The sequence below is a fragment of the Chenopodium quinoa genome, unplaced genomic scaffold (genome assembly GCF_001683475.1).
Source record: "Chenopodium quinoa cultivar QQ74 unplaced genomic scaffold, ASM168347v1, whole genome shotgun sequence".
Classification (NCBI taxonomy): domain Eukaryota; kingdom Viridiplantae; phylum Streptophyta; class Magnoliopsida; order Caryophyllales; family Amaranthaceae; genus Chenopodium; species Chenopodium quinoa.
Window position 1 is genome coordinate 3,394,414 of NW_018743136.1, and position 17,842 is coordinate 3,412,255.

Genomic DNA, 17,842 nt, shown 5'->3' on the forward strand with positions numbered 1-17,842 from the left:
TTTTCTGTTACACAATAAATATTACACTTTCAAATATACTAACATAAATTTTTTTTAAAACAATAGATGTTCTGTTAGATGAATCTGAAAAGGGAAGCCTGAAGAAGGATGTTGAACCTGCTAAAGAAACCGCAAAAATAGGACAGAAGAGAAGAATGTCTACAAGGACTTTTCCTATTCAAAAGGAAGCTGATGCACCACCTCCAGCACCTACTCCAATAAAAAAAAATGGCAGGTGCTCCTGCTGAATATCCTCCAGAACAAGGCAAAAAGGGTAAATGTTCAATCTTAATGTATAGAATGATCATTTATGATGGTATATCATTAATGTTCAATTTCAATATATAGGTGGGAAAAAGAAAACTCCAGAAGAAGTGAAGAAAACTTCTAAGGTTGCTGGCAAAAGAAAAGCAGGTATATAATGATATATTATAAATGTTCAATTTCTATATATAGAATGATCATTTGAGAAAACAATTTTGTTCATTTTATCATTTGCTTACTGTACATTTTCAATACTTAAACAAAATTATATATTTAATTTTCAGATGCCAGTCCTGCCAAGAGAAATGCTGGAAAGAGAAAAAAAAATACAAGAAGTACCATCAGATGAACCCTCTCAAGATCCTACTGATGAAAGTTCTACTGACAGTGATGATGATAGTGAAGAGTCAGTTTATAGAGCAGAAGCAGAGCCTGTCAGTGAGGATGATTATGAGGTGGAGGAAGAGGAGGAAGAGGAAGAAGTAAAGCCAAGGAAGAAACAGGCAAAGAAAGGGAATTCAGTGAAGGCAAAGGTTGAAAAGGAGGAGCAAAATATGGTACTGTATGATGAAGGAAAGATTGAAGGTAGGAGAAAAAAGAAAATGAAAACGGAAATGGTTCAAGCAATAGAAACTGATGAAGTTGAGGAAATTCAGGAAGATGAATTTGAGGAAGAGAAATCTTCAAAGAGAGGAGGACATGTGAAGTTCATTGCATGGATAAAAAAGATGACATCTACCCAAAAACAACAAGTTGTTGATGTAGGGTTAGGATCACTTCTTGACATTAGTTTACCTCAACTTGATCAAAAGTTCTGTAACTGGTTATTGGGAAGTTTTGAAGAAAATAGCCAGTGTTTTGAACTACCAAAGAATGAAAAAATAGAAATTGAGGTAGAGGATGTTAGGGTAGTTTATGGCTTGCCTACAGGAGAAATTCCAATTGTTGAGCCAAAGTCTGATAAAATTAGTGAGGAGTATGCAGAATTTCTGAAGAAATGGAGAAAATCATGGTCAGGAAAAACTCCATCAGTGAGTCAGGTATGATCAGTTTTAAATGTTCATTTTAAATACATTAAATGATCAAAAGTATAAATGTTTTGTTCATTTTGTTTGCAGATTGTGAATGGATACATAAATGATAAATTCACCAACAACAGACCACCAAGTGAACATTTCATTACTAACTTTTTAGCAGTGGCTGTGAATTGCTTGATGAAATGTGTATCAAACAATCAATGCCATTTCAAATTTCTTTATTCTATGATGGACAAAGAAAACATAAAAAATTTGAATTGGTGTCAGTTTGTATATGACTCACTTATCAAATGTCATGTTGATTGGAGAAAGCAGCAAGGCAAGGGGTTCTACAAAGGCCCTCTTCAATTTCTGATGGTATATTCTTAGATACAAAATGTTCATTTAAATTTAAATAAATGCACTTTTTTTATTGTTTATGTTCTGTTCCATGTTTTCTTTTTTCTTGTAGTTGTTCTATTTTGATAGAGTTCAGAGGTTAGACAAAAGGCCTCCAAGAACAATTCCTATCATATCTGCATGGAATAGAGACATGGTTCTTGAGAGGTTGAAGATTGAATTAGAATTGGGATTTGGGAGAGGGAAAATTCTACCAAGGATTGCTGCAGAAGTTGAAGAAAGTCCTAAGGTTATAAAATGATCACTTTTGTTAACATAAATGTTCATTTGTATAATCTGAAATGTTCAACTGCATAATTTTTAATATTCATTCATATAGGTTTTTATGGATGATTTTGTTTCCCTGGTAAAAACAACTTGTTCAAACCTGTCAAAGCTTTCTTCAAAATTGGTGAAGGCAAAGGATATCTTCTCTGGAAATGACTTGGTGAAAAAAGTTGATGAAGTTTTAGGAAAGGTGGCAGCTAGGGAACCATCAATTCTAAGCCAAGATGAAGAATTCTTTGGCAGTGAGGATTTCCTAAATGCACTTGCACAAGCTGAGAAGAATCTGATGCAAGGGTCTGAAAAGCAAACAACTGAGAAGCAAATGACTGGGAAGAAATTAACCAAAAAGGGAAAGGAAAAAGAACAAGAATATGACATCAGAAAAGCTTTCAGCTTGGGGTTGACTCCACCTTCTCCAGCCATTGGTAAATTCTAACTAAAAGAGACTATATATCCTAATTTTTATATTAAAAATTCTAAATTTGTGGTCTAAATTGTCCTAAACAGAAACAGGGCCCACCTCTTCAACACTTGGTGATATAATTGAACAACCAATATTTCAACAAATGGTAATATGTTCATATATTTAATAATAATGTACATAAACTTAATTAGAAATGTTCATTTCTAATTATTATGTGTAAATACTATTAACTTAGTGTATCTCCAAAATGATGATTTATAATACAGCTGGAGAAAAGGATGTGGGTAAAACTTCAGCAGCTTCAGAACAAAGAATTGAAGAATTTTCTAGAACTGGTATAATGTTCAATTAAAAAGTGTAAAATGTTCATTTACAAAACAAGAAATATTCATTATTAATTGTATTTTTTTGTTAGACGCAGCAACTGGTTCAAAATTTGATGCTGACACTAGGTCAGATAATGAAGGATTGCCTAGAACAGGTATAATGTTCAATTATAAATACTCAAATGTTCATTTACAAAGAAATAATATTATATCTAATTAAATTTTTTCTTAGATGCAGGATCTGGTTCAGTGGTTGATGCTGACCCTAGGTCATATGGTGGTGAAAAAAGTGATGATCCAAAAAACACAGTTGGAGGTGGAAAACAAAACAAGGAAGATGTTTTTGAAAAAACAAAAAATGATGAAAAAGTGGAGGGGTAAAATCCTGAAGACATGTCTTACTATTAGGGTTATGTAATTAGTAAGGATAAAATATCTAGATGGAACAATTTAACTTATGTTACTATCGTGTTGTAACTTGAAACTGGAGTTTCTCAAACTATTGTATGTGTGTACATTATTTTGTTGAATATGTAATATGAATGTGTGGTTTATTTAAATCAATATTTATGTTAAATCAATATCTTTCATTTTATGAATTGAAAATGATTCAGGGTGTTACATAAGAAGCTTATATTTTATTAATATGTACTGACATTGTTTGACTTTTCAGTGAAAAAAGAAGATTGTTGCTTCATCCTCAAAAGTCACAAAAAGGTACATTATTTATATTAAGTAAATGTTCAAAAATAATAATGAACATTTTCATATACCTAAATGTACATTTGTGTTATGTAAATATGACCAGGAATGATGAAAAGAAAAAGTCAATTGCAGAAAAGAAGAAAAAAACTGAAAAGGAAAAGGTTGAAAGGTATAATTTCAAATTTATTTATATACACTCAAATGTTCATTTATTTTCCTCATAATTTTCTTAATTTAACAATATTTTATATTGAACAACAAGACCAAAACGCGAAAAGCAAACAATTCCTCCTGCTTTCCGATCTCCTTACTTGGTCAAGTACAAGGATTTGTTTAAAGATGAGAAAGCCATGAACCAAATTGCAGTAGACTTTTCTCTTGGTGGAAAAGATGAAAGGTAATTACTTACACTAATTAAACTTAAGGTTTAATATATTTTATAAAATATATATGTTCACATTCATATTATTAAATGTTCATAATGCAGTGCACTCTTATACTATGATGGCTTGAATCTCATCAATAGAAATGAAATGAAAACTCTTGGAGATGATGTTGAAGTGACAAATTGTGTCATAGATGGATGGGAAAGGTTTCTTAATCATAAAAAGCCGAGAAACAAGATTTATTTCTCAACAATGCTTCATGTTAGTCTTTCTTCTTTTTTTATATTATTTATTCTATTTTCCTATGATAAATAATTGCTAAAAATTCATTTAACTTCTATATGTTTGTTTCTATTTCAACATCACATTATGTGCACAAATAGAGTTTGTCGAGAAGGATCATCAATGAAGACAAGAATTAATGCCTTCATAGAAAGAATTGACAATAATGAACTGAAGTTGAATAAAATTGACAGCATTGTTGGATATAAACAGGTATTAATTCTTGTTTAATACAAATGTTCAATTACATTCAATATATTGTCCAATAACATTATATAATTTGTTCAGGTCTTCTTCCCAGTATCAACTTCTCAACATTTTTTTTCTGTTGTGCGTCAATCATATAGAAGACAAAATTCATATAATTGACAATAGAAACTTCCAAAACATGTATCAGTCCAAGCAAAATATGAAGAACAACCAAAAATGATGGTGAGATAATATGTTCATTTATATTTGGCTACATGATCAATTATATTTTATTAATTGTTCGTGTCTTCATCACAATACAAACTTCTAAACAATTTTTACTCTTTTTTCTATCAGTTAAAAGGATTGGCAGAGTACATGAAACACCTTAGATATGAAGATGCAAAAAGAATTGAAGACTACACAGTTGTTTTGGAAAAGATGAAATGGCGTAGCAACAATGACTATACAAACTGTGGAGTTTACATTATGAAGCATATGGAAACCTTCACTGCTGATCCTAATGAGAGCTGGATTTGTGATTTAAAACCAAACAATGTAAGAGTTATAAATGATCAATTATTTAAGATATAATGTTCATTTATGAAACAATAAAGATTGTTTAATTAAAATTTGACAATTCATTTTGTTCAACAGGTGGAACAAATTAGAAAGCTAAGGCTCCAATACACAGCAGAACTGATGTTATTTGAAGAAAACACTGAATCAAGAGCAAATAGAAGGAAAGCTAGAAAATTTGCAACTTTGTAGTTTCAAATGTTCATTTACAACTATGTATATGTTCATTTCTTATATATGACTCTATTTTTTTTTTTTAAGAAATAGACTTATGTATTTTATTTTAATATTATTGTAATTGATATTTCATTTTAATCTTTGAATGAAAGTTTTTTATATTTTATTTTAATATTATTGTAATTGATATTTCATTTTAATCTTTGAATGAAAGTTTTTTATAAGTTTTATAAATTGGATTTTGGTTCTTACTTTTGTTCATATACAAATGACTAAATAATCATTGATAAATGTAGAATTTTAAAACATATAAAATTCTAATGACTAAATAATCATTGATAAATGTATAATTTTAAAAACATATAAAATTCTAATGACTAAATAATCATTGATAAATGTATAATTTTAAAAAACATATAAAATTCTTATATAAATTTCAAATATACTAAAAATAGTACTATATAAAATATAATATTTATGTCTTTTACATAATAGATCGAAAATTCAAAATTACAAAATAGTAATTAAATCAACATTACAAAAAAGTCTAATGTTTATAAAGTTCTGGAATACTAATTATTTATCTTTATTAGCCAAACGTTTAGTTACACTTGTATCAAAAAAGGCTAACAACCTATCATACTTAGAAGAAATCTTTTTAGAACCTAATTGAACATTTCTTGATTGAAGAATTTGAACACGAGCACCTTGATCATTTCTTTGAACTGTGGGAGGAGTAACTTGAACATTCTGAACACGAAATCCTTGATCATTTATTTGAACCGTAGGAGAAATAACTTGAACATTTGTTGATTGAACATTCCTGGAGTTGGATATGATCATTTCTGGATTGGTGTTTGAACAATTCTGAGTTGGATTTTGAACATTCCTAGGAACAGTAGGTTGAATAACAACATGAGATTTTGTTGACGCACTAGTATGAATTGGAACTCTTGGATTAATTTGAGAGTAAGTTTTTAACACCAAAAGCACCTTTATTTGAACCAACATTAGAACGAGCTTGAACAGCAGAAACACCTTCAAGATTTAAATCCTTCGCCTTTAAAAAAAATTAAATTGATCATTAATAAACCAGTATATGATCAGTTACAAACACTTATACAAACAAATAAGGAAAAAAAAACCTTAGCAATAGATGAAATATCAACATCAATAGATATGCTGGATGAAAGAGAGCTTTCACTAGTAGCCTACAAAAAAACCAAAAAAAAAAATAAATAAAAAAAATTATAATATAGATCATAAATGCCAAAAAATAAAATAAATTTATAATCAATAACAAACAAACATACCTGATCAAAATCATTGGAAATACTATGATCTGATTCCTTAGAACTAGAAGGAATTTCTTCTACAACAGCTGATTTAAAGCCAACCTATATTTTTAAATTATAAAAATCAATATTAATAAAATATAAATAAAATGTTTTTTTTGGCACATTTGAATTTACCTGAGCCCGTTTATTGCTCAAAACAATCAATTCAGTGGGATCACTAATAGAATTAGCATAAGTAATAGCACAACCGTTCTCATCAAGTTCCTATTTAAAAAAAAAACATATGTGATCATTTACGAAAACTGAAATGATCAATTTGAAAATATGAAATGATCATATACCTGTACAACTGCTTGCCCTATACCCCTTTTGTAAGGAGTGTACATAGACTTTTTCCTCTTGAAATTACCCTTTGCCTTGTTGCACTGCTTCTCCAAGATACTCTTAGGCCTTACATTCCTCTTACCTTTAGGCCTAGCTTTTGGAGGATTCTTGATCTCAAGATCAACAATTTCAACCTCTTTAATAGGTTCACTAAAGTCAATTACACCTGATACGCTCTCAACCTTTTCTTTTAACAGATTGAAATAACACTCAACCTCTGCCCTTGCATTCAAAGAATTCTGACAACTTGTTATCAACTTCACGAACTTTCTGATTGTTTGTGACCTCCAAACACTAGTAGCCACAACATTTGTCCTCAAAGTAGGTTCTTCAATACCATGACTACACATGGCAGCCTTTGTCCATCGTTTCATTATATACTCTTGTGGAATATTACGCACACAATGCAAATGATATACTCGAAGAGAATGAGAACAAAGTAAACCAGTCTCACTAAAGTGCATGCATGTGCAACAAACTGCATGTGTTTCCTTATTAAAAACAACTTCATGCTTAATTATATCCTTCCCAGGCCTCCAAAGAAGATATGAATATTCTGGAAAACGCAAACCATTATCAACATGATCATAAGCTGTCCCCCTAATGAACTCCTCTTCAAAAAGCACATAATAAGCTTGAATAGTGTACAATGATCTTGCATGAACTAATATACCAATATTAGCAAAAGCTAGGTGCCTATTACCCCTCAAAGTATTATAATCTCTTCCACCTTCCTTACTTCTCCACTCAGAAACGACATCAAGAAAAACATGATAAAAATCACATAAACCTTGAGTCTTATTAAGACGTTGTGAAACTGACTTATTAGTAGTTTCACTACGTTGAGAGGACAATATACCACCAGACCAATACTTCTTAGAATAAGCAGGACACCACATTTCCTTTATTTTATACAAATCATATAACTAATCATCATTTTCACATTTGTATTTATCACACATCCTGTATAACAGAAATGATCATATATTAATTGAAAAATGAACAAAATATAAATTAAAAATATGTACATTTGTATAAAGAATAATGATCATAAACAATATGGACACTAATAATATTATGATAACATACAAAAAAAAGAAAAAACTGTATGATCATATATAAAACACTAAATGTTCATATCTATAACACATAATAATCAAATTTATAACATAATAAAAATAAAAAATAAATACATAAAACAATAATTTACCTTTTCCAGAAATACTCAAATTCAGCAGGAGTTTCACAATACTTCAAAAGATATCCAAAAAAATCTGTAAAGCCTTCCAAAGCTCTCAATGCTTCAATGTGTTTCTTAGAATTTTGTTCAAGATGCCATACACATAAACGATGATGAACAGTTGAAGGAAAAATGTTTCTTATACCCGCTGCAATTGCTTGTGCTTGATCAGTCATAATTGTAATGGGACTTTTCCTTCCCATTGAGTGCAAAAATGTGTCAAAAAAACCAATCAAAAGACTTGGTGCGCTCATTAAGAATAAAACCCATACCAAACATGACATTGTTACCATGTTGGTTCATCCCAACAAATGGAGCACATATCATTCCATATATATTAGTTCTATAAGTTGTATAAAAACCAGCAAATCTCCAAAGTAATGATAATCTCTCATCATCCTACCATAACGCCAAAAAAAAACTAACTAAAGCACCACTATCATCTTGTTCAAAATCATAATAAAAATCTGCCTTATCCACATGTCTCTTAGCAAAATATTTCATCAATTGGTTACTATCACATCCTTCAATTTGGGCAGCTTTTTCAGATGACAATGCATTATACGCATCAGAAGCAGTAAAAGAAAGATTAGGAGATCCACCAACCTCCTTCTTTAGAACCCTCAAAGAATCAGTAACTTTGACTCCGCTCAATTTCATTGTTGAAATGAAAAGAAGTTGCTCTTTATTTACATCCCTTTGAGACCTTATCAAATGCCTTTTTTCAGGAGGAATCATAGCATGATTATGAACCATTTCATGTCTTGTACATGTATAGACCCCTAAATGATCAATATGAAACTGCAAAAAAGCTAAACAACCAGTTCGATGATCCAACTTCTCATAAATCCTTTTATTCTTACACTTATTATCTTTGAATCCCTCATTACAACAAACAAATCTTTTCATCAAAAAAGAATCATCTCTTCTTCTCTTACTCTTCCTAATTCGAATTCCAAAACCTTTCCTAAAAGCATATTCATTATACGCTTCAAAAGCTTCATCTTCAGATTTAAATTCTTTATCCTTTAATTCAGACTTTTCTGCTTCTAAATAAACAATATCATACTTTTTTTCCACTGCACAAAGTTTTAATATACAATTATAAATGATCATAAAGAGTTTCATGAATGAACAATAAAAAATAAGTAAAATGTTCAATATTAAAACAACACATGATCAATTGCAAAAATTTCAACACATAATATTTTAAACAGTATCTTCATTATTTACCACTACACATAATATCGATATAAAAATGTAAAAATAAATGATAAAAAATGACTTTGAGACTGAACATAAACAAATTAATAACTACAAATAAGAAAACATAAATGATTAATTGAAAGTATAAAATTAATCTAAAAAATATACAACAAAAACACACAATTCTAAAACACAGAGAAAACAAACAAAGCAACAAAATGTTCATACAAAGTATAACAATCGAATTACATAATCATTATAATGTAATCAAAGTAGTAAATTCAAAAATCGAAGATGAATAATAATACATAAATTAAGTTCAAATAAACAGAACATTATAACAGAACAAAGTAGAGATGATTAAAAATTGCAAAATTATGATCACAATTACTCACTTTGTTGAAGCAACGAATCAACCAAACGAACTCCAGAAGGAAACACACGCTCGCAATCACGATCAAAATCAACGCAATCTCCAGATGCAGAATTCGCCATTGATGATCGGTAACAATTATCAAATTCGTAAAAAAAATCAAATGAAGAAAATGAAATAACGAGAGAAAATGTAGATCAAAAATAGAGGTTAATCAATTGAAGAGAGAGAAAAAATAGGGTGTAAAATCATATATATACATAGCTTGAATAATAAGAAACAAAGAAAAAAGGAAAAAAGAGGAAGAAAAAAAAAAAGGAAAGAATGGCAAATGAAGCTGCACATGAGAACTCCACCCCAGCTACAAAACGACGTAGCTTAAGGGGGGTGTAGGGAACACACCCTACACTAGGGTGTAGGGTAAAATTTTCAAATATTCATCGGAATTGGGCTTATAATATATCGTTGGAAAGCTCTTTTCAAGCCTTATCCAACTACACTACTATCGGACCCATATCATGGATCAACCAAACTGGATTGGCTGTTTTCTTAAAATAAGTTTTCAAAAACAGAGAGAAGAGAAAAGAAATTAAAACTATCCGCAACACTAAACTTTCCACACTTTCACTTCATTCGATTATGATTCGAGCGAAAGGTACTCATCATCGGGTTTGGTTTTGGGGAGACACAAATGGGTGTCTACAGTTTGGGTCAGTATGGGCAATGGATTGAGGTGTTTCAGCATTGTTTGTTTCATTTTCTACAGTAGTATGGTCATGCTCACCATCAAAAGAGTTTATAGGTAAGTTTGTAGCTTGGTTTCGGTTCAGAAAATTTGGAAAAGGTTTCATGTATTTGTCTAGGGATTGAACTTGGAAAGGAAATATGGTTTCATGAAAACTCACATCTCTTGAAACAAATATTTTCTTTGTTTTCAAGTCAAGCAATCTGTAACCTTTTTGTGTGGCTGGGTAACCAAGGAAGACACAAGGGATTCCTCTAGGCTCAAACTTGTCCTTGATCAAGGATTGGTTGGCAGCAAATACCAAACACCCAAAAACTTTTATGTAATCATATTTGGGTCTGGTTTTAAACAGCATCTCATATGGAGTTTTGTTCTTCAAAATTGGGGTAGTTAGTCTGTTAATGATGTGAACAACAGTCATCACACATTCACCCCAATAAGTCAATGCCAAACCAGCTTGAAATCTTATAGCCCTTGATATTTCAAGAAGATGCCTGTGTTTTCTTTCAGCTCTTGCAATTTGTTGTGGTTTGTCCACACAAGAAGTTTGATGTATTATGCCCAACTCAGCAAAGAACTCTTGATAGGGTTTGTCATGAAACTCCAAGGCATTGTCAGATCTCAAAATTTTTATTTTGGAGTTAAAATGAGTTTTGACATATGCTGAGAAGGATTTCAGTTGATTTAAGGAGTCAGATTTGTGCTGAAGCAAGTACACCCAAGTATTTCTGGAGTAGTCATCAACTATGGTGAGAAAATATATGTACTTTTCTCTAGTGCAGACCTTATATGGCCCCCAGATATCCATGTGAATCAATTCAAAAGGTTCTGCAGCATGAGACTCACTCAACTGATATGGCAGCTTTGTAAATTTAGCCATTGGACAGGTTACACATATCTAGCTATTCTCCTTGATAGTCTTCTTTACACAGGGAATGTGATGTAATTTTTTAACATAAGCATGCCCCAGTTTATGATGCCAGACATCAAAAGGTACATGAACTGGTTCATTTTGTGCTGCAAGACATGTATGAATATTTTGTTCTTTAGTCAACAAATCTGCTCCCAAGGGTTGATTGACCAAGTAATAAAGGCCATTTTTGACTTTTCCAACTCCCTTGATTTTCTTTGTGAGAATGTCTCTGATTACACAGTGTGTACCATAGAAACTCACCTCACACTGTGAGTCTTTGATCAGTTTTGGTACTGACAAAAGATTATATCTGAACTTTGGTACACAGAGTACATTATGTAGATTCAAAGAGTTACACAAGTTCACATTACCAGTGTGAGAGATAGATGCTGAGTCACCTGTAGGCAGAGTTATTTTAGGTAGAGCAACAGCTGGTTCAGGATCTGTGAATTTGCTCAGATCATATGTCATGTGATCTGAAGCCCCAGAGTCAATTATCCATCCATTAAAGACAGATTCAGCATGGTTATAGGACACCATTCCTGAGAAACTATTGTCTAATTCCTCATCAGTTTCACTTCCCTTTGCTGTGCTGGAAGATGGAATGTGTTTGAGAAGTTGTTCAAATTGTTGAGAGGTTAGGGTTATGTTACCTCCCTGTGCAGTAGATAACTGAGCTGCAGCAGCCATTTTAGGCTTGAATTTGTTGTTGTTCCAAGATTGGCTAAAGGATCTTTCCTTATTTCCTGTATTGACAGGATTTAATCTTGGCTTGTCCTGTTTCTTTGGGAAACCATGGAGATACCAACACTTGCTTTGGTTATGACCTTTCCCACCACAGTGAGAGCAAGTTACAGTTGGTTTTGCAGGAATCTGTCTGCTGTACATTGCAGATATATCAGTGTCAACCTTAGAAATCAGAACTTCCCTCTGACTTTCTTCTTGTTGTAGCATAGAACAGGCAGACTCTACTGTGGGAAGAGGAGTGAGCATGAGCATTTGGCTTCTCATTGCAGCATAATGATCATCAAGACCATTCAAAAACTGGAATCAACGACTCTCTTTCCTGGTTTCTAGCTACTGTATTCAACAAGGTTTCTCACCTCAGCAGACATTTCACTAATAACAGGCAAGGCATTCATGGAATCTAGTTCTTCCCATAAGCTAGAAATAGCAGTGTAATATTCATTAATGGTATTACTGTTCTGTTTCAGTTGATAAAGATCTTTGTTCAACTTATATTTCCTAGATCCATTTGCCATAGATCTTTTTTCAAGTTGAACCCATGTTTCTCTAGCAGTATTGACATAAAGCACATATTTTTTAATAGTATCTGAAAGACAAGCATGGATCCAAGATATTACCATAGAGTTGCAAGTGTCCCATTGATCTGCTTTCATAGCATCTGCAGCATAAGTAGATCGAATGACTGTGCCCAAAACAAAGCCAATCTTCTTTTTTGATGTGAGAGCAATTTCCATGGATCTTCTCCAGGATCTGTAGTCACTAGCCCCAGTAAGTTTATCCACTGAGATTGAGTATGAGCCATCATTTGGGTGCAAATAAAGCACACTGTTTGCATCTGTTTCCATTGTTTAAAAGCTTTGCTTTTTATGAGAAAAAGAGAGAAAAAGACTTTTGATTTTTACAGCACCAAGATTGATTTAGAGCTGAAAATGTTGAGCAGATTGAAGGTTTTAAAAATCCTGATTTTGCACCAATGGCTCTGATACCATGATGAGTTAAATATGTCTGGTGCAAGAGGACAACAAATAGAGAGAAAAGAAATAGAGAAGAAGGAAGAAGAGATGATATTAGGTTAAGAAATTATCTGCTCTGCTTGAGCTTACAGAGAGGGCAGCCCAACATAACTTATAGTCACAAAAGAACAAAATTACAAAATCACCTAATCTTAATCATTGCACTGAAAACAAGACTGCAACGGCTCACAAACATTCCTACAACACTGTGACAGAACACAATTATTACAGCTAGCAGAATGATGACAGCAGAGAATAGGAAAAGGATCTTTCCTTATTACTATTGTAAATTTAATTTTTAAGTTTTTTAATAATTAATATTTAATTCTTAGGTTTATAATTAGGATTTAATTATTATGCTATTTTTTGAGATTTTCAAATGTCAAAGTACAAAGCTTTTATTAGAAAAGCTCGTTTATTGCTGAAATCATGCATGAAACGCTCATTTATCACGAACCGTTTGCGAACATATAGTGTACTAAAAGAACCGAGCTTGAACATATTTTTTGAGCTTGCTTGAAAGCTCGGGATCTTGCTCAGACTCGCCTAAGTTAATTGAACTTGAACATGAACAAGGTAGTACTCGCTCGGTTCAGCTCATTTACACCCCTAATTAGTATAGTCTTGAAAAAAAATATTTGTAACCAACTTTTCTATCTCATTGACTAGTTTGTTAACCAAAATTGTTATCAGCTTATCACCTTCTTTTTTTCCTTCTCCCACTTTGTACTATCTCCCTTTCTTCAACCTTTTAGCAACTCCAAATTAACAAACAAAATTAATGGTAATATGGAGTCTTCAAATGTTTACTTGTTAGTACTTCAGTCTCATAATTTCTTCTACCATGCCCAAGTTTGTCTCAGCTCAGAGCCTGTTCCTCAGGCAGCGGTGCAGCGACACGACTTACGCACCAAACAACACTTACCAATCCAACCTTGAAGCAGTCCTAAACTCTTTATCGACGGACACTCGAATCACCTACGGGTTTTACAATATGACAGCAGGACACGAACCGGACAAAGTGAGTTCATTAGCCCTATGCAGGGGTGATGTCCCTGTTAATACATGCCGGAATCGTATTAAAAACTCGGCTATTTTTTCTCATTAATACCGTTTGTCCTAACCAAATGGAAGGATTTGGGTATAGTGGATATTGCTCAGTATTTCTCTCAAAACCGTTCGATTTATGGGGAAGTACAAATGTGGTAGACACATGGTTGTATGCAGATAGTTCACCTGTTATGAATACTCGTGGTTTCAGTGATGCACTGTCTTTGCTGATGCAATCGTTGAAGAATCGAGCTGGTTTTTCGGTAACTCAGAGATGAAGTATGCTGCAGACAAGGCTAATACATCAGGTGGTCAGAGTTTGTATGGTCTTGTGCAGTGCACACCAGATTTGTCAAAGGGAAGTTGTATGCAGTGTAGTCAAAAAGTTAATTGATTATTTCCCTTCGTGTTGTGTTCAGTCAGATTACACGGCCTCTGGAGCTCTGCTTGTTTTACCGAATTGCTTTGTTCAGTATGATAACAATTCCTTCTATGGGGATGTGCCTAATGATCCCCTGCCTACGTCGTCACTCAACATCAGTCCATCAAATAATGCTACTACTTCAGGTAATATCGAACACATAATAATTCATACCTCAATTGTTCTTTGATTGTGCTTGAAATACTTAGTTAAGTATTTTGGACTAATTAACAATTATGGATTATATGATTAATGATAGGTCGAAAAAGTAAAAAGACTCGTATAGTCGGTATTGTTTCCATTGCACTTGGTGTATCAACAATGTTACTTGCTACAAGTATCATCTTCAGAGTCTTATTAAAGAAAAGAAAATTGAGGAAATCTTGGATGGTGAAATTCAGCAGTAAGATTTTTGGTCTAATTTACAGCTTTCTTTTATGTAATTTGCTTCTTGTATATAATAATGTTGCTAATTTTGTTAATGGTGGTAAGTGCAGAAGATGAAATTGAGGACATAAAATCGTTACAATTTAGTCTTGGAGCTATGAAGCAGGCAACACAGAACTTTTCTGAGGAATATAAGCTCGGAGAAGGCGGATTTGGCTCTGTTTATAAGTACTAATTCAATCAAACAACTAGGAAGATAGTATGAGTACAAATAAGCCATCTTTTTTTTTAATTTCCTAATCCATTTTTCAGGGTGTACTTCCTGATGGACAAGAGATAGCCAGTAAAAAAAAACTTGTAACGAACTCAGGGCAGGGCGATGCAGAGTTTAAAAATGAAGTACTGATATTAGCAAAGCCTTCACCATAGAAATTTGGTGAGACTTTTGGGATTTTTGCTTACATAGAAAAGAAATGATTCTCGTCTACGAGCTCGTTGCTAATAGAAGCCTTGATAAGTTTATATTTGGTGAGTGAAAAAACTTCTGACAGTATGATGGTAAAGACCTTTGTGTCATGCTGGCTCCGATACCATGTTAATGGACCAAACTCAACCAAACGTTTAAGCTGATGGTTGAGGTCCACGAATATAATTTATACTCTATCAGATTTGATACCTCGCTCTAAGGGAATTGATTTTTATTGATCATCGTTCAGATTGTCCAAAATTCTGTTACACGTAATCAAATGCAGATCCATTAAGTCGTCAATCTATGCAATGGGAAACACGTTACAAAATCATCAATGGCGTTGCTAGAGGGATCTTGTACCTCCATGAAAATTCTAGATTAAAAATCATACATCGCGACCTCAAAGCAGCTAATATTCTCTTAGACGAGGATTTCTATCCTAAGATCGCAAGATTTTGGTATGGCAAGGCTATTTAACTTCGATCAAAATCAAACACAGGCTAGCAAAATTGTCGGTACCTTGTAAGCATCCAAATTCTTCCACTTCTACCTACAATATATTATTGGCTTATGTTTTTTTTTATTTCTTTGTACAAGAAATAAAATATATTGTTTTTTGCAGAGGTTACATTTCACCTGAGTATGCTCTTGAACGTCAAGTATCAGTAAAGTCAGACGTCTACAGCTTTGGTGTACTCGTCCTAGAGATAGTAAGCGGGCAAAGGATTACTTCATTTTTTTACGATGAGGACAATCAAGAAAACCTCTTTAAGCTTTGTAAGTTACCTTATAAAAATTTGACATATTTTGATAACTTTCTTTCACAATGTTACAAAAATTCATAAATGGCATTTGAAACATTGGTTTATAATAGGCTTGGAGAAATTGGACTGAAGGCAATGCTTCTAATCTAGTAGATCCGGTAATACAACCCGGTTCTAGTACCGAGATATTAAGATGCAATCCACATCGGCTTGTTGTGTGTCCAAGACGACCCTGCAGACAGGCCAACAATGTCTGCAGTCGATCTTATGTTGAGTAGTGATTCTGTTACACTTCAAGTACCAGCGCAGCCTGCATTTTGTACCAAGGGACAAAATCTACCTGATATGCTCTTGGAGTGCAGTACTACGACTAAGTCGAGTGTAAGATCAGAGGGAGGTTCAATCAATAATGTTTCGATAACAGAGTTGCACCCTAGGTAATGGAGCTTAAGATGATCCTAGAAGGTATCGAAGGGATACCCATAATTAATTGTCAAGTGAATAGTTTTTTTCTTCGTTTTTATTACGAAGTATAATTGTAAACAGTTTGACTTTTTACACTATTTATGTGTTTTACTTTAACTAGTTTTGATGATTTATACTTAAGCAAATATATAATAATGTGATTATCTGCCATATCAAGGATTTAACTCGGGTCATTAGAAAATAAATAAGAAGGCATACCATCCTTGCTATCTAGCATGTTTGTTTATTTATTCTTCTTAAATATACGTAATGTATGGCACGCGTGTATTTTTTTTATTTTTTTTGTGCAAATTAATTTTCTTCAACTAACTCTATAACAAAAGTATTTAAGATTATTTTTTCAAAAAAAAAGTATTTAAGATTAGTATAATACAAAGCAGAGAATATTTAACGTATAGACCCGGGGCATCGCCCGAGCTACACACTAGTTAACGATTAAAAATCATGCATCGACATACATAAATGTTGCAACTAAAAAAAAAATTAGCGGAAGTATATATTAAACCATGTTACTTATGACAACTAAATTATTTAGATAAACAGGTGAAATCGATTGATGTATTATCGTGAGTTTAGCCTTGTCACGACGCTATTTATTTGAAATAGATTTCCTAAAGCTTAATTTTAGGGATTTGTTAAACGTCGCCCGCAAAATCTCCACATAAAGCCCACAAATATTTTTACTTTGACTCTTTTGCCCTTTTTCTAATTTTTACCGAAACCCGTAATTCACTCTCACGAAGAATGTGGAGCTGGAGTGGATCGCCGAGGGACACCGAAGAGTTGTCATCGTCGCCGGAAAGCGAGATAATCCGGGGGAAAAATTACGAAAAGTAGGGGTGGCGTCTGGTCAGGACGCCGCCACCATGGCTGTGGCGTCCTGGCCAGACGCCGCCACCATGGCTGTGGCGTCCTGGCCAGACGCCACCCCTACTTTTTGTAATTTTTTTTTTTTTTTGTAATTTTATTTTAAACTTTTTGTAATTTTTTTAAAATTTTATTTAAAGTTTTTGTTTTTTTAATTAAACATTAACACAAAAAATTCTGATTTAAAAAAAAATATATACATTAGAAATAAAAACATTAACACATAAAACAAAAATATTAAACATTAACAAAAGAATTCTGATTTTCCAAAAAAAAAAAAAAATATTAGACAAAAAAAAAAAAAAAAAAGTGGTAGGGCGCCTGGCCAGGACGCCCATCCCCTGGTGGTGGCGTCTGCTCCGGCCGCCGGGACCAGGGGGCTGGCGTCTGACCTGGACGCCCAGCCACGGCGGTGGCGCCTCTGGAAAACGCCACAACCGTGGC

At 33.0% G+C, this 17,842-nt stretch overlaps 2 protein-coding genes and 1 pseudogene across 2 annotated transcripts; 2 read left to right on the forward strand and 1 right to left on the reverse strand.

Annotated features, from left to right (window-relative positions):
- Positions 1–555: 555 nt before the first annotated feature.
- On the forward strand, positions 556–3,262 carry LOC110732027. Its single transcript, XM_021911938.1, has 8 exons — positions 556–1,304; positions 1,383–1,658; positions 1,753–1,929; positions 2,020–2,392; positions 2,475–2,536; positions 2,658–2,726; positions 2,807–2,872; positions 2,956–3,262. The coding sequence occupies exons 1-8, from the start codon at positions 570–572 to the stop codon at positions 3,133–3,135; spliced, it is 1,938 nt and encodes a 645-aa protein (XP_021767630.1). The 5' UTR covers positions 556–569; the 3' UTR covers positions 3,136–3,262.
- A 3,476-nt stretch (positions 3,263–6,738) lies between these two features.
- On the reverse strand, positions 6,739–7,616 carry LOC110732028 (protein FAR1-RELATED SEQUENCE 7-like). Its single transcript, XM_021911939.1, has 2 exons — positions 6,800–7,616; positions 6,739–6,758 (listed from the first exon to the last, which is right to left on the reverse strand). The coding sequence occupies exons 1-2, from the start codon at positions 7,614–7,616 to the stop codon at positions 6,739–6,741; spliced, it is 837 nt and encodes a 278-aa protein (XP_021767631.1).
- Positions 7,617–12,870: 5,254 nt separating this feature from the next.
- On the forward strand, positions 12,871–16,493 carry LOC110732029 (annotated as a pseudogene).
- The last annotated feature ends 1,349 nt before the right edge of the window (positions 16,494–17,842 follow it).

Coding starts and splice junctions, on each gene's coding strand:
- LOC110732027 (XM_021911938.1), top strand. CDS start 570: ATGCTGGAAAGAGAAAAAAAAATACAAGAAGTACCATCAGATGAACCC. Junction 1,305..1,382: donor AAACTCCATCAGTGAGTCAG/GTATGATCAGTT, acceptor TTTTGTTTGCAG/ATTGTGAATGGATACATAAA. Junction 2,727..2,806: donor TGAAGAATTTTCTAGAACTG/GTATAATGTTCA, acceptor TTTTTTTGTTAG/ACGCAGCAACTGGTTCAAAA.
- LOC110732028 (XM_021911939.1), bottom strand. CDS start 7,616: ATGTGGTGTCCTGCTTATTCTAAGAAGTATTGGTCTGGTGGTATATTG. Junction 6,759..6,799: donor TCCAAAAGCTAGGCCTAAAG/GTAAGAGGAATG, acceptor TTGGAGAAGCAG/TGCAACAAGGCAAAGGGTAA.